Genomic DNA, 17,065 nt, shown 5'->3' with positions numbered 1-17,065 from the left:
AAAATTTGCGAGATAGTCTCCACTGTCAGCAAGACCTGATGTTAATGCATGTGAGTGAATGTGCGTAAATGGATGGTGACTGGACGGACGAGGCAGACCATAGGTTGGACCGACTGGACACTGACAAAAGACTGGACTAAGGTTAGACACATGACTGATAACTTTTCTGTTTTAAGTTTTCTTTTTTATAATACAGGTTGGATCATAAGTGAGGAAAAACTGAGTATGAAATGTGAAGTTCTGGTTAACACACAGGTTTTTGTTTCTAGGACGTTTCAAGGATGCAGGCTGTGGATGGAGCCAAGAAAGGATTTGACATGATGATTAATTTGATTTCATTCCTTAAATACAGGTTTGAAGGGCCGGAGCATGTATGCCTAATATGATAGGACTAACTTTTTTCTTTTAATTTCCTAAGCTCGAGTGAAGGATTTTGAGTTTGTAACACATGAGATGTGTCACAAAAAGGGGGGTGTTAATATATGCGATTAGCTACATGAAAGGTGCTCTTTTAGGGTTACTAAGCAAATGTCTACGTGACCTTTCTGAGTTCTGAGAATAACTCTGTTAAGTTGACAGGAAACACGTCGGAACAGCCATATAGGGCAAATGTGTTGGAGCTCGTAATTAAATGTGGGACTTGAAAAGAGGAAGTAAATTTGGTACAGGACGTGCTTGAGACGATCAGACGAGAGAAGGAGAAGGTCAGGAATAGTTTAAACTAAGATTGAGAAAGTAAATGGGGTGAAAGGGGGTGTAGCTTCAGGGCAGTTCACAGCCTGGCGTAAACGCAAGGTGCTGTCACACAGCTTAAGTTATTTGGTTGATTTATTTTATGACAAAATAATAAGGAAATATTAAAAATATACAACACGTTGAGAAGATCTCTTTTGTTATATTTTAGTGTTTAACATGGAAGATGCCTCTCTGGAGCTTCTCTCCTGATGCTACTCCACCAAAAGAAGTTCATTTATAGAGACTATGTCAGCTCCCAAACAGACAACAACAAACCAAGACTAGCAAAAAACAATCTGAATATAAATAATAACAAATAAAGAACAATACAGAATCCAAATCTGAACCAAAGAACAAAATAGTGAAATGTGGATTATTGGGTTTTTCTCTGTATATATGAAGTATTTGTAATGTGTATCTGCTAATGAAGGCTTGTAGAGGCCAGTTTATACTCACAAACAAGTGCTCAGCCAGACTGAAAAACAGGAAGCTTTAGTGCACAAGGCATATTAATAAATATAGACACAAAAAGAGGAACTCCCCATATAAACAACGTTCAAAAATGTGTGAAGTAAAGTACCGAAATAACACTATATAAGTCACAGCTGATGATTCTAATGTTAGAGAGCTCTTGCAACTGGCGTCTGAGCTGTGCAGAGGTCTCTCTTAAGACAGGTACTTATGTAGGTTAGCATGAGGTTGAGTTAATTTTATGCACAATGCATAACTGTGCTTGTTTAGAGTTGATGTTCCGTCCAAACAGGTTTTAAGCTTCACTGGTGAGAGTGTCCAGGTGATACATGTTGAGGGAAGATGAGAACATAGCAGGTGAATTGCATGCACGCTTACAAACACACATGATTTAAATATAGGCCAGGCCAAAGGCCTGGACTTGATGCAGCTTTCAACTTTACAGCTCCTAACTTGCAGGAATGGCGGGGAGTGTAATGAATGAATGCAAAACATGCTTACAGATACAAACATGATATGAGTTTATTTTACAGGGTAAAGGTGGACCACAGGTTGCTTTGTTTCTGCTTAGCAACTACTGAGGTAAAAGGTGTTAAAGATAAATATGCAATAAGTAAACAGGAAATGTGTGAGGGTGAACCGGGTGAAACAAAATGTTGTAGATAATGGAAACTTGTCTAACGGGCATTAATAGTAACCTTTGCATGTTATGTATATGCTTGAGGCCAAAAGAGGCGTAAATCCAGATAGAAAACTTTGAAGTGTGCTTTTTAGCGGAGAGTCAGGCTGACAGGGGATGGTGTGTATTTACTTGGGTTGTGTTTAATAAGACTAAAAGCGTTGCTCACACACATAAAGAGTATGGAGATTAAATAAAGTTAATATAATGGATAGAGCCCAGAACAGGATAATATATAAGTGAAATCAAATGCAATGTATGATTTCACTTTTATTGGGAAAATAATTAGCCAAGAAATGTGTATTGAATTCTCCACATACTTTGAAACTGCGCAACTCTGAGTGGGCAATGTAATGAAGCAACTGTTACATATTTGCATTAAACTAGCCAACATAGACTCACCACAAAATGATGTAGGATGTTGCCCTGCAGAGGGGCAGAAAATCATTTGCAAACCAGGGATCTTATGTACACACACACACACAGAAGGGAAAAATTTCAAAACAAAACAAAAAATAACTTCGCTTAACCTGTCAAGCACAGGAGCAAAATAAAAATCTCTTTGGGCTCTGTTAAAATTTCTTTAGTAAAAGTGTAAAAGGCCAAACCTAGGAAGTTCGGCAAACAGGAAAGTTCCTCGAGTATCAGGAGTTAATAGTCAGGAAACATTTCTCACATTAACGCCTTATATCTGACAAATCATTGACTCATAGATGCAGATAGACATACAAGTGCACATACATCCAGATGTGCATTTAGACATTAAAAGTGTAGAGACATGTACACACAGATTGGCAAACCGGTACAGAGTCTAGCTGAAGAGCTTAACAAAGTAGACGTGGGAGTAGGGTTTGTGATTTTGCCTGATATGATATTGTGAACCAACTATGAATAATGACAGGAACCTTAGATGAACACAGTAGGTTAGTAAGGTGTAGCAGAGAAAGGTTGTTTGTTTTCTATCCCTTACAGGAGAAGATTTCCACTGGAGAAGGACTCAGAAAAGGAGCAGAGACCACTTAAGCATGAAGTGTTTTCAAGTGGGAGCTGGTGTTTTATTGCTGGACCACCTAGAGGACAGGAGGTTGTTGTCGGATTTGCTGAGTCAGGGGCGGCTAGAGAGGGTCAGAGCGAAGGTAGTGGACCTGGGAATAGTGTAGTGACGTCTTTGGAAGACGCCAAAAGGGGAATTGTGAATTACAGGGATTATTTTATATAACCATCATCTTTGTCATTGCATTAATTATCATTTCATCCAAGCATTTATTGAAGTTGCTGGCATTATGTTATAATTTATATTATAGGGTTATCCTAATCAAATATTAACATGTTTATTACAGGTGCAGTTATAACTACTTTAAAATGATTGAGTTAAATATATATGTATCATAACTCATATGCTGAGTATATTGTTACAGTAAAATAGTAGCTGAGCAAAGGCCTGAATGTATTCAGCTTCTTGTGGTATTTGAGTTTGCTTAGTTACAGGTGACGGAAGGATGTCCAGTCCATGGTGACCTCAAAGGCCTTAGGTCATCACTATATTCGGAAGAGTATGCCACAAGGAGGAACCTCTGTGTTTGCATTTAATTCTTAAAATACATGAATGTTCTGTACATGCAAATTATGTGCTTGTAAACGCAAGAAGGGCGTTACAATACCCTGATGTTATAAAAGCAATCTAGAGTGTATTTTGGTAGAGATGTACAACTGCTTTGCAGTTTGCACCTCTCACGCTGCGTGCATTCATTAAAAATCAATTGTTTGATTGACCTCTTCTGGACCATCATTGTTTTACTCTCGTCCTCAATTTCGAACCCGTAACAGTACTTAGCAGAAATATTAAGCAACCTAACTAATAGGGTTGCAAACTCCCAGCAAAAAAAAAAAAAAAATAGGGAACCACCCCCCACCCTCCACCTCATGATGCTTAATCGATGTAATCAACTTTAATTTGATGCAGGGTGAAAAAAAATGCACAGAAACAAATTATTTTTCAAGAATAATTAAATAGATTCAACATCTTTCTTCAACAGAATTGCAGAATTCACAGATGGTACCTTCCCAAAGGAAAAAGTACTATAGCTTACTAGGGTAAATTAGACTTAAGAGTTAATATATATAGTAATGGACTTCTATACATTTTACATCAGATTAAAACTTTGGGTGTAAGATTCAGATAATTATTTATTAAAAGCTACATATTTTAAATGAGAATAAGAAAGAAAAGTGTCTTTGTGCCCCCTTTTCCCTGTTCATGCCCTATCGGCCCCCCTGGCTAAACTTTGCTAGATCCGCCCCTGCACAGTTACCAGCCGTCAGCTACGTAGAAAAGGATCCTGGTGTAGAAGGTAAAATTAAATAAATTCTAACAACAGCTTATCAAGCTTAAACGTGCTGCTGTTGTTCAGCCGCTGGTTTCCTCTTTCTGGTGCAAAGTGGGCCAAAAACAAAGAAGAGAGACGGACTGGCGACAGAAAAGCCGATCAGCTGATCGTTAAGCAGTTTCACGATTGAAGTAGCGGCAGGAAGGTGAGGGAGAGAGAGGCAGTCGCTCCATATATCGGTTGTTAAGCTTAACGTGGGAATGCTTTACAAACATTCAGAGATGAACTTACACACTTGCTTTACTTCTCTCTGGGATAACTTCCTCTTAGATGAAATGCTGGTTTGGTAGCGAGGCTACAAATACACACAGCCGCTATCACGTGACGCACACTGCTCCGACATGCTACGGTTATGAGCCGAGTTACGCCGTGTCGCAAGTTTTGTGAGCTGCTTTTTTGATATTTAATGGATCGGATTACATTGTTTATTTTTCGCCGATATCCGATCCAGTAATTTAGGTCAGTATCGGACTGATACCGATACGTAATATCGGATCGGTCCATCTCTACCAGTAACCAGTGAGTAGAAGAAAAACACTAAAAAGCCTATGCTTGATTCTTCAGTATCTTTTTGCGGGATTTGAAGACCCATTCACCTGCCTATATTAAACGATGTCAAGCTCAAACCCTATCAACGCTGATACTCAGAGCCTAGAGGTTAGATCCAGTAGCGGTTTTAGATACGGGCGACACGGGTGGTTGCCCGGGGCGGCATCGTGATGGGGGGCGGCATCACGGGCATCGGCAAAAAAAATTTTTTTAAAAAAAAATGCTCGTACTCATGCTGCCCCGACGGCAGCCAGCGCATATTGGGAATGGCATAGGCACCGATCGGTTTTCTATCGCCCATTTGCTGGGAGTAAGGGCGCCCTCCGTTTGCGAGGTGCGCCTGCTGCTTGCGGCACAGGGAGGAGAGGGCGGGGCGGCGGGGGATTCTCTGGCTGGCTGGAGCAGCATCTAATAACCAACTCGCAAAATAAAACAAAATAAAAACAAACCAACAAACACGAAAACACCAGACATTATGATACAGACTTATAATTTGCGCCGATGTTTTTTCGAAATTCTATAAAGTGAGTGCGAGAGCCCTCGGTGCGCCTGCTTGCTGCTGTACTGAAGTCAAAGTAAACTTTATTGTCATCTCCGCTATATACAGTACAGTATATACAGAGACGAGACCACGAGGCTGCAGTTACAGCAGTGCAAGTAAACAAACAATAAATATAAGAAGAGTAAGAAAATAAATATACACTTTAGGACTAGGGGTAAAGGGATCAATAACAATTTAAAATTTATAAATAATAATAATAATAACAATAATAATAATAATAATAATAATAACTGCATGTATCATTTCAAATTCTAAAAGACTACTGGCATCGCTACCAGAACACTGTTAAAGAGGCAAAAAGGGAATATTTTGCAAATATTATTTCTTGCAACGGTCATAACCCACGTGTGTTATTTAGGACCATTGACACTGTTCTAAATACTCTATTGAATGTCTGTTTGGAAGTTTCTCCTGATATTTGCAATGATTTTTTGAACTTTTTTCTTGAAAAGGTTGTCACCACCAGGGCTCTTATCACAGCTCCTGACTCTGACCCCTCTGCCTCTGTCCCTTGCACTGCTGTTTTTACTCAGTTTGAGCTTGTGACTCTCTCCACTTTAGAGGATGTGGTTCGCCATATTAAGCCCACAGGTTTTTAAAGAAATTTTTCCTAGTATATGACAGTATGTCCTTGAAATTATTAACAGCAGTCTGTCTTCTGGTGTGGTTCCTGCAAATTTCAAACATGCAGTAGTGCAGCCACTGCTTAGGAAACCTGGCCTTGATCACACAGTTTTAGCGAACTATAGGCCTATTTCCAAGCTGCCTTAACTTTCCAAGGTTTTAGAGAAAATTATTTTTAGTCAACTGAAATATTTTCTAGATGATAATGGCATCTTTGAGGTTTTTCAGTCAGGTTTTAAAACCCTTCATAGCACAGAATCTGCATTATTAAGGGTTTTTAACAACATCCTTCTGACATGTGATTCTGGTAACCATGTTGTTCTTGTCTTGCTTGACCCAACTGCTGCTTTTGACACCGTAGACCACAATATTCTAATTTCTCGATTAAGTGATGTAGTGGGTATTGGTGGCACTGCACTCAATTGGTTTAAGTCTTATTTGTCAGATAGAACTTTCTCTGTCAGCCTTCTCGGTTCCGAATCATCTTCTGCTCCTCTGTCATGCGGCGTCCCACAGGGCTCAATTTTAGGGCCTCTGCTCTTTTTATTGTATTTATTGCCTCTGGGTTCCATCCTTAGAAGGCATGGGATCGCATTTCATTGTTATGCCGATGACTGCCAAATTTATTTGCCACTGAAGCAGAAAGGTGGCATCTCCATAAAACCTCTCATGACATGCCTAGATGACATTAAAGCTTCATTGGCTGGAACTTGTAAAAGAGAGCATATAACCCCTGTCCTAGCCTCACTGCACTGGCTGCCTGTGTCTTTTAGAGTTAATTTTGAAATTCTTATGTTTGTTTTTAAATGCTTTCACAGTCTTGCCCCGCCTTACCTCTCTGAGCTTCTTCATCTCCACACACCCTGTCGGTCTCTCAGGTCAGCTGACCAGCTGCTCCTGGAGGTACCGAGATCCAGGAGGAAGCTCAGAGGGGACAGGGCCTTCTCTATCGTGGCTCCAAAATTATGGAATACTTTGCCCTTGCACATTAGGGAGGCTCCTTCACTGTCCACTTTTAAATCGCGTCTTAAAACCCACTTTTATTCTTTGGCTTTTAACCTCAGTGAGACTTAGTTTTCCGTTGAAATTAAATTAGTTATTTAATTAATTATTTTATTATTTCTTTCTTTTATTTGGCTTTTATTTATATCTTATGTAATTTTATTTTTTAGTTCCAATGTACAGCACTTTGTGTCAGCTGTAGTTGTTTTAAAGTGCTTTATAAATAAAGGTGATTGATTGAATGATTGATTGAATTTAAAATTTATAATTTTTTTTTTTTTTTTTAACCTGTCCCGTTTGGTTCTTTTGCCATCAGAATTATTGTCTAAAGGCGAAGAAAGATGCCCAACGGATTTACTTTACCAAATGGACCATCCCAGCCTTGCCGTAATGGTCCATCTGATTCACCTTTATTGTTTATTTTATTTTCACTTGCTGAATACGGGACAGACTTGACTGGTGGAAAGAAAGGGAGAAAGAAAGAGGAAAAAAAAAAAAACCTGAGAAGAGGGACGGGGAAAAAGGGCAAAAACAAAACCAACAGAATAAGCAGACAAAAAAATACATATCGATCACCTGGATCACCTGTTGAGAAAGAAAAAGAAAGCAAGCAGAAGACGACGAGAGTAATAAACAAGATCACAATGATATATGGGAATATGACAGTAAATACTAAATATTAAACATTATGGTGCAGCACGTGAGATCGACAGCGCACAGTGTGCTTTGAGGTAGGAGCCCAAAAGGGTGTAGTTTGTGTGTGTGATCACCCGTGTGTACACCTGTGAGCATGAACGCTTGTTTTTAAAAGGTTCCTTCATGTAATGATCTGCTAGAGGGTGTGGGGGCCACTGCCCCGACCTCCAGGGCATGAAGCAGGTATGGAGGAGATCAAAACTCCAGACATCCAGAGGCCCCAGAACACAAGAGACCAAGGAAGACCAGCAGAGGGGCAGCCACCACTATCCCAGAAAGAGCTGAGGAGAGTCCCAGATGAGGGGTCACTCAGCAGCCGCGAGCAGAAGCCAGGGGGTTGCAGTGACGTGCCCGTGAGCTCCGCCCGGCAGCCAGCTGTGCCTGAGTGACCGAGCCCCAGGTCGAGGCCGAGGGCACCCCATCCCCGGTGGCCCGAGCGAGCCCCAGGCTCCATGCCCCGATAAGCAGCCGCCAAGGAGTGAGCCGGTGGGTACCCGGGCGCCCACCCCCGGACACAAAGAACCACCAATGCACCGATGTCTGAGGGCGTCTGCCACCGGCAGGGGAAGTGGTGGGGGGAGATGGGCCTCCAAACCTTGGAGGGCCTGAGATGTCCCCAGAGAGGTGGCGTCTGATACCCAACCTGACATATAGACACAGACAAACAGGCACACACAGATACAAACATCTATTCCCACCCTCATGCTCTCAACACTCACCCAACGTGGAGACAGAGAGAGACACTGTACACACAATCACATTCCCCAAGCATACTCTAAGCCCCGGGTCTAGGTACCCTTGCCCCTGGAGGGGGAAACTGCGCCCAGACCCAGGTGGTGTTACCCTTTTCCCTGCGGTGGGGAGAAGCAGACCGCCTTATAAAATTTATAATTTACAGTTTGTTGACTTAAAGTCTCACACACAACCCGTCTACGGGGGGGCTTCTTCCAAATAGAGCACATTTCATTCATAATGTTGTAAATCCAAGCCTATTATGTATTCAGGATTTGAATCCTGGGTTGTGCGAAATCCCAGAAAGAAACCCCAGACAAAGTGAATCTGTGAACTAAGACGTAGGTTTATTAGGTTATGTTGTGGTGATCCTGGGGTTGGGTGTTCATACTGGAGTGCAAAATTAAAACCAATTGTGGCAGCACAAGGTGGGAATAAAATACATACTCTTCACAGTTTAAAAGACAACACCACCCTGGGAATTTCACCCAGAGAATACTGGATCTAAATAATGCTAATTGTTGTGAAGGAAGGAAGGCTCAGGGTTTAAATAATCAGCATCATGGGCTCATCCGATCAGAATGAGAATAAGCAGTCATCTAATCATTCACAGGGTTCTCCTTTTATTCTCAAATCAATAAAGCAAAGAAGGAAAGACACACATGGACTGCCAACACTGAAAGAAAACAGAGATTTAAGTTACTCATTACCTTAAACAACACATAAAATCAAAAACCCAAACAGAACCTCACCTCTGCTGCCGCCCCATGTGGGAGTGAAGAAAGAGTGAGCCAAAAGTGAATGCAGTCCTTATGTAACGTGTGACAGGTGAGTGCAATTAAGGACAAGCACCACACCCAATCAAAGGTGAGGGAACTAAACAAGGTGCATCTGGTGAAGTGAGTGGGTGTGCTGGGATGTGCTAAAAGGTGGGTCTTTACAACACTAATTATCAGGAAGACACTCAGATCCCAAGGGCATAGATTTGGCATGGATGGAAGCACATGTGTGACTGCTTGTATTTGGAATGTCTCACTGTTATTTATCAGGTGACAGAGGCAGCTCTGCCATGTTGTAGCTCGGACAGAGGTGAAGAGGCGAGGTCACAGGTGACTGACTGATGATTTGGTGCTATAGATTAACTAGTATTTATTATCATGACAATTGTTAGGCTGCTGATGTAAATTGATTCATTAGTGTACATTTGACAAAGAATCTGAATTGACATGTCTCACTTTTTATATGGCACGAATCAATGTGTTATTTTATCAGGTAGCAATATGTCCTAGTGCAGTCAGAGGGGAAGAGCCAGGGCCAAAGGTGAGGCACATCAAGTACATAATAATTTTAATCTGAGGATAAAATGCATGTACTGAGGCTGAAAGAAGCTTCAGTGCTCTCAGAAGACTAAAAACCAGGGTTCGTATTGGTGCTTGAATTTTAATGTTGTCTTTTCAAGGTTTGAAAAGTGCTTGAATTTCAGATGTGGTGCTTAAAAGTGCTTGAAAGTGTAACTGTATTTCATTCACTACAAATAACTATCTGATTGAATAGTTTTCTTATCAGATAGAGAAATAAAATGAGCGCCCCTCCCTCGGACAATCGGGGATGAGTGCGCTAACATACCTGGAGGTTGCTGTTTTAATGAGTGTTTGATGGAAAATGACAATGGCGGAGTTTGCGCTCTCCAGTCGCATGATAGGTGAGTCCTAGTAAATAATTTTCCATAATTTGTGTGCCTTCTTATTTGATGCGGAACACCTGATTGTTCTGTAAATAGTTTGAAATGGTTATATAAAAAACGTCTGATCCTTGGCTGCATTTTTAGGTAAATAGTACCATATAACTTGGTTGTTTGCAAAACTTGTGCATATTTTTTAAAAATTTCTTGATGCATTCTCAATCATCCAGGAAAGTAAATCTCCAAAAGTTGAATCTGTTCATCTGGACATAGCGTTTTGTGGGAGAAACGTTTCTCCCACAAAACGTTACGTCCAGATGAACAGATTCAACTTTTGGAGATTTTTTAAAAATGTACAATTTCTATTTGCATTTCAAGTTATGAAAATGATTCGTTAAACCTGCTTGTGGTTTTTACAGTCAAAAATATCACTTTCTACTCGTATTTTAAATTTTGTCTGAATTTAGATCAATTGTGCTGATACAGTTTGTCAAAATGAGATAATAACAGATTGGCAAGATAAACAGTTTTTAAAGGTGAAATATAGAGGCCAAATCAAAAGTAGTCAAACGGCCAATTATACCCTGGACCTCAGAGGGTTTAAGGCTAAAAGCAAAGTTGTCACCAAGTACTGTTTATATTTGATGTGCTGGAAAAGCTTGAAAAGGGACCTTGAAAGTGCTTAAATTTGACCTTGGAAAAAAAAAAAGTATGAACCCTGAAAAACATGGCTAAGGTTAACAATGACTCAAATGAGATTAAACAATGCTGCTGTATGCCATGTCCACCAGGAGTGACTGGACAGTATAGATGTAAAACAAACATACCAGCAGTTTATCTCAGTTAACGAGAGGAGAAGGCATGTGTTTGGCTCCTTCACATAGTGGACATTGAGTTTGTGTGGGGCACCAGTAGTTTATGTTTAGAATAAAACATCCCAGCTCACTGATTTGATCGGGGCAATAGTGCCTAAAATGTTGCATAATTTTGCAGAGAGATCTTTTACTTTGTGGTAATCTTAGATGAGTAGTTTTATGGACAAAAACCACCAGGTCATTTAGTGTTCCCTTAGTGCTAATGTATCAGAGATGTTGGTGTACTATAACTGAAGTAATGTTGTTAAGTCCTTAAAGTCATTCTTTTGTCATCACTCTTTTTATTTTTGTATGATACCTGATTTATATGAAATATGGCTGAAGTAAACTAAAGTCTAAAATACTTAAGTAATTTAACATTATATAATTCACATATAAAACTATGAATTGTAATTTTAAATGGTTTAAAAGCATGTAGAACAGCATATTTAGGCAATTATATTTCTCCTTCTTTAAATCAAGAAGCAAAGACAAAAAGGGGAAAAAAAAAAAAGAAACAGGGCAGGGTTTGAATCATCCGTCCCCACCAATGCCAAAACCAAATCTACGCCCTTGTCAGATCCGTTATACTCAATACAGGGACGTGGTTCAATGATAAAACAGGCAATTTATTAATAATTATTTAGAACAGCATATAAAAACACGAGCATAAATATCAATATACAAATATTCTAAAAGTATTCAGAGCTGAGGCTTACCAGCCGGGGGACAGGGAAGCCACGCACAAAAACAACTCAAAAAGAAAAGAAAACTCACCAATACACAAGTGCAGCACACTATCACACGCTCACACTAATAAACTAAAAATGCAGGTGTGTAACACTCAAAGGATCCCACCACCAAGGCACCCCAGTCTCCTCCACGTCAGGGCCTCCGCATCTGAATAAAAGAAACAAAGAAAATTGTAATATATTTCCAACAAAACTAATATGCACTCTGGGGTTAGCCCAACTGCAGGAACACACTGGTGATCCGCAGCTAGAAAAAGGGCCTCCTACCAGTGGTGTAACAAAAACCCAAACTACAAATCAAAACAACAGAGAGACAGACACACGAACTAAATAAAACTTTAAATCTGGAGCAGACGGAGTCTCCGTATTACTCCAAATTGCCGTCCGCCCGACTACTTTAATTTAACAATTCAGTCGATTGACATGCACGCCAGCCGACTCCCGTAGCCGGCATGTATGTATGTAGCCGCCGTCCACACCAACGTCCACTCTTAAGGGGCTGGCAGCAGCAGGGAAAAAGAACCCTCGCCAACGGAAACAGACGGTAAAAGGCAAAGCAGCAGCACGTCGGTTAGTGTAGTGTAGAAAAGCCGTAGCGACCCTGCTGTAAAGCTACTGGCCGCCCACTAAGGTCCACACTTCCTGCAATGCATAATGAATGTTTTACTATAAGAAAACCAAACCATAAAAGACAGATTGTGACAAATCGGAGTTACGTACCAATTAAACGGTGCCACTCGAGTCATGAACAGAGTGGCTCATAGGAGGCTTCTACAGCTATGACCTATAAACAACATTGGTTTACCACTGAGTGAAATAATGGACGCACTGCACCGAATAAACACATACCAGCCACGATGGAGGCTTCAGGAAGGTAATCCGCAGGTGATCTCTGTAACACGAACACCACAATCAACACAAGTACTGCTAATTCAGGCTGAGGCAACAACGACATGTACGCAGCTCCTACCTGCAACACTGAGGGAAGTGTGACCAGCGGACTGTACGGGCAGCAGAAAGGATCATCGGTGCCCCCCTGCCCTCCATCCAGGATCTGTACCTCTCAAGAACCAGGAAACGGGCAGGGAAAATCATCACAGACCCCTCACACCCTGGACACAGACTTTTTGACCTGCTGCCCTCTGGCAGACGGTACAGAAGCCTGCAGACCAAGACCACCTGACACAGGAACAGTTTCTTTCCCCTCGCCATCTTCCTCCTAAACAGTTGACCTGTCACACTGCTCCCCACTGCCAGACTGCAACTGCACCTTATGTACATTCTGTAGTATTCATTCCACCTCATTTCATTTCTGTATTTTATGTACATAAGTTTAGTTATTTATAGTTGGTTTACACAGCTTTGTGTATGTATGTATATGCATGTGTAATGTATATATAGACGTGTGTGTGTGTGTGTGTTTTACATTGCTGTGCTTGAGAGCCACCATCTACCGGAACCAAATTCCTTGTATTTGTCTGCACATATACTTGGCCAATAAACACGATTCTGATTCTGAAAGGGGATAACAGGTACGCGATTCAGGGATGCTCAGATGGCCACTACTATTTATACTAGCGCCCCCTAATGCGCCTGACTAAAAGTTTAAAGCCATCAGGTGCTCAGTTTAGAAAAAAGAGAAAGGAGAAGAAACGAGCAAAAGATACAGGTAAGCAGATGTGTCATTGGATAATGGCAGGTCATGTATCCTGAAATAGTCAGAATCATATTAAGAATACTTTATTAATCCCTAAGGAAATTATGTGGGTTACAGTTGCTCCAAGAAGAATTGGTAAAAATAGTAACAGCAACAGACTAAACTCCAAACAATACATTGTGTTAAAGATTTTACACATTTAAGAAATAGCACTGATATATGCAGATCACTCAATTATAAATATCAAGAATTAACAGATGTGATTATAAACAAATATCAAGAAAATTGACAAGAATATTACAGAGTAGAAAAGAGTGTGTGTAAAAAGGGTGTGACTATTGCAGTGTTTACACTGTATTAGATGGAGGAGTTGTACAGGGAGATGGCCACAGGCAGGAATGATTTCCTGTGTCGTTCAGTGGTGCATTTGGTAATCTCAGTCTCTCACTGAACGTGCTCCTGTGATAGCCAGCATGTCATGGAGTGGGTGGGCGGTATTATCCAACATTGTCTTTATCTTGGACAACATCTGCCTCTAGACACCTCCCTAGCGAGTCCATCTCCATCCACACAACGTTACTGGCCTTGTGGATCAGTTAATTTAGTCTGTTGACGTCTGTGACCCTCAACCTGCTGCCCCAGCATGCAACAGCATGGAGGATAGCACTGACCACAACAGAGATACAACATGAAAACATTAATTAGTAGGGATAGTGAAAACTTCTGTTTACGTTTGTTAGATTACTGAATCGTTTGGACTGTGTTCAGCACAATATTAATTAGTCATTGTCAATTGTTGATTTGTCCTGTTCTCATTGTATGACGAATTATGATGGCTGTTTGGTAGCCGTTTGCATACTATGCATACTCTCTCTCTCTCTCTCTCTCTCTCTCTCTCTCTCGCTATATATATATATATATATGTGTGTGTGTGTGTGTTTGTGTTTCTCTGGTGAAATTCAGTATGGTTCTGACAACAGTTTTATGTTAATGTACAATCCTTAATATGTTTTATGTATGTGTGTGTGTTTGGGGGGGGGGGGGTTCGCGCAGGGCACCAAACAGGCTAGGACCACCACTGTGTGTGGATATTTATTGAAAAGTTATTATTCTTTGCATACTTCAGGCAACATCTTAATTGTCTTATTTCCCTTGATTGAAAGTCTTATATAATGTTAGTAATCCCAGAACCACACACACACACAGACTAACGAGCTATCATATTAATAAGCTGTAACTGATGCCCCCTGTTGGTCACATCTTTTAAGAAACTAACATTATAGTCCTTCAAATTTGCTGCAACAGGGTCTTCAGATCAACAGCGACTCCAGAATTTTTTCATTGGTGTGGCCATATTTCCATTTTTATTATACTGTTGTCAAATATAGGTGACTTGAAAAAATAAAGTTGATATCATTGAAAATAGGTACAGACATACAAACTTTTAACTTCATACAAAGTGCTGTCACTATTATGCTTGCAGTTTAATCACCCACAGGTTTTATTTCCTTTTTTACATTTTTTTAGTTCAGTGAGAGAAGTGAATAATGTTTGGGGTCTTGAACGAGTACCTTTAAGGATCTGTGTTTGTATTTGTTAAAGTCTTTGTTTGTCACATTTCATCCTCAGCCCATCCAAGTGCAGTTATGTGAACAAATCACTCAAATCCCTTCCTGTCATAGTCTTTGTCTGTCTGTCTGACTTTTGTAAGTGAACTTGCTGTAAAGCAAAGCAAGGGCTGTGAGCAGCAGCTGGATAGTGTAGTGGTAAGACTACACACCTTTGGAGCAGGAGTCACACATTTGATACCACCTGGTATCTAGTAAGGGTCCTGGCTAAACCCTCCATGCTAAAACCAAGCCCTGGAACAGTGTGGCTATGTCCGCAGCTGGGACCCAAGCTTTTCACTACATGTTGTACTGTGCATGTGACAAATAAAATTTGAATATGAGGACAAGGGAAGCTTCATTGTTATAATCGTCATCAGTTTTAATCTCTGATTTGTGTTAAATTTTTGCTCTGCCAGCTGTTGATGAGCAGTGGATTTCAAAGTGGGGTTCAAGATCCTAAAACCCAGCAAAGCATTGAAATGAGTCCTAAAAGCAAAATGAGGCAAGATTTTAGTAAACACAGAAGCATGTTAGGAATGTTAACTGTCTTTACACTCCGTATGGCTCAGCAGGATTACCAGTGACCCCCGAGTGAAAAGCCTTTTCACTAACACTTGTTCCATTTTACTGTTACATATAAAAATATTATAGGATCTATAAAGAGAAGTATACTTTAGACAATGTCACTGACTTGATTTTTTTTTATATTGGAGAATGGATAAATGCATTTGTTTGACCTAGTCTGTGCGGCAAATCAGTTTGTTTGGGGAGATTTAAACTTCACAACACTGCGTTTTTATGATTATGATACTTTTATCCCTGATTCAGATAACTGGCATGCAGTGTACCACAGTTTTCTTCAGATGGTTTGGTCTTTCCATTGCATTTGTGTGGCTCTGCTGATGTGGTTGCAGATTCTTCTGATATGTAGTTGTGCCTCTTATGTCTTCAAGCTAGTGCAAAGGGGAGCAAGAATAAACAGACTAAAAATAACTGCAGAGAGTATCGTGTTCAGGGGGCTCTGCCTGCTATGAGGCTTATTCATGTTACTCAGGTCATGAGTTCATCGCTTATTTTTGCTTAATGGGATTTCACCGAGATGGATGCTTTCGATTTCACTTTCCCAAAAAGAAGACCAGCCCGCTGATCCCCGCCCACAGCTTATAAAAGAGACTGGGCCTCCATGTTGCTATCTTTTCTGCTCTCAGTTCATTCCAGACACCATCAGGCGAACAAACTTTGCCTCTGAGATTTTTTATTAACAAACATTTTTTCATTTTCCCAACAAAACTCTTTGGACACGATGTTTTCCTGTTACCTTTTCCTCTTTATTTCTTTGATAATATCCTTCCGAGACGTCCATGTGTCCACCTCTGGTAAGTGTCCTGTTATCTGTTTTGCTCACAGATTTTTCCCATAGTTTTTTGGGGTAGAGTGTTGCTGCTTCAAAGTAATACATCAGTTTGACGCTTCGTGCTTTTATTATGAGACTTAGAGATTTAACTATTTCATTATGTCTCATATTATTGAATAAAAAAAGAAAAAGAAAAAAGAAATCAACATAAAGTTTAAGTGCTTCTGAGACTCAATATCCAAAATCTCCGGACCCCTCTACCGATGGAAAATCATTCTTCCTAAAGCTGTTCCTTCATTTCCTTTCGTTTTGGTGATGGCTGAGAAAATAGTGTCTAAACTAGAGCGATAAAACTGTATTGCAAAGTGGCTCCATAGTATAGTGATTTACAAGATCCCCGCTTTGATCCATTTGGGACTGTGTCAGGATGGCATCGGACCTAAAAATCTGCTGCATCAAACATGCAGAGCTTCCCGCTGTGGTGATCTGTTGTTTATAAGGGAGCAGCCAAAAGTAGCTTTCGTACAAAGACTCCTCATACGGTCAAGTTTAGCTTCCATTTGTGATGAATGTATTTGCTTAGCAGGAGAGTTAGGAAAACTTCATTTAGATAAACTACAGTAGTCTTTAACCTGGATAGTACAGTTACTGTTTTTAACACATCTGGATCTGGTCACGCTAACCCGCATTGGTTAAACTGATTTGAGATCTAGTGACTGT

General features: G+C 40.4%; 1 protein-coding gene across 5 annotated transcripts in view; it reads left to right on the top strand.

Moving 5' to 3' along the window:
* Positions 1 to 17,065, top strand: part of LOC116329977 (vascular cell adhesion protein 1-like) — a 53,409-nt gene that overhangs the window by 9,680 nt on the left and 26,664 nt on the right. The window contains exon 1 of one of the 5 annotated variants that reach the window (XM_039613807.1): positions 16,214 to 16,367. The exons of the other annotated variants lie outside the window; for them this stretch is intronic. Within the exon in view, the coding sequence (XP_039469741.1) occupies positions 16,295 to 16,367 (73 nt within the window). The 5' untranslated portion in view covers positions 16,214 to 16,294. Of the gene's footprint in view, positions 1 to 16,213; positions 16,368 to 17,065 lie in introns of those variants that run through there. 5 annotated transcript variants of the gene reach the window in all.

This window comes from Oreochromis aureus, linkage group 6, assembly GCF_013358895.1.
Source record: "Oreochromis aureus strain Israel breed Guangdong linkage group 6, ZZ_aureus, whole genome shotgun sequence".
Classification (NCBI taxonomy): Eukaryota; Metazoa; Chordata; class Actinopteri; order Cichliformes; family Cichlidae; genus Oreochromis; species Oreochromis aureus.
The sequence above is the reverse complement of the archived record's forward strand: the minus strand, read 5'-3'. Positions and strand labels throughout refer to the sequence as shown.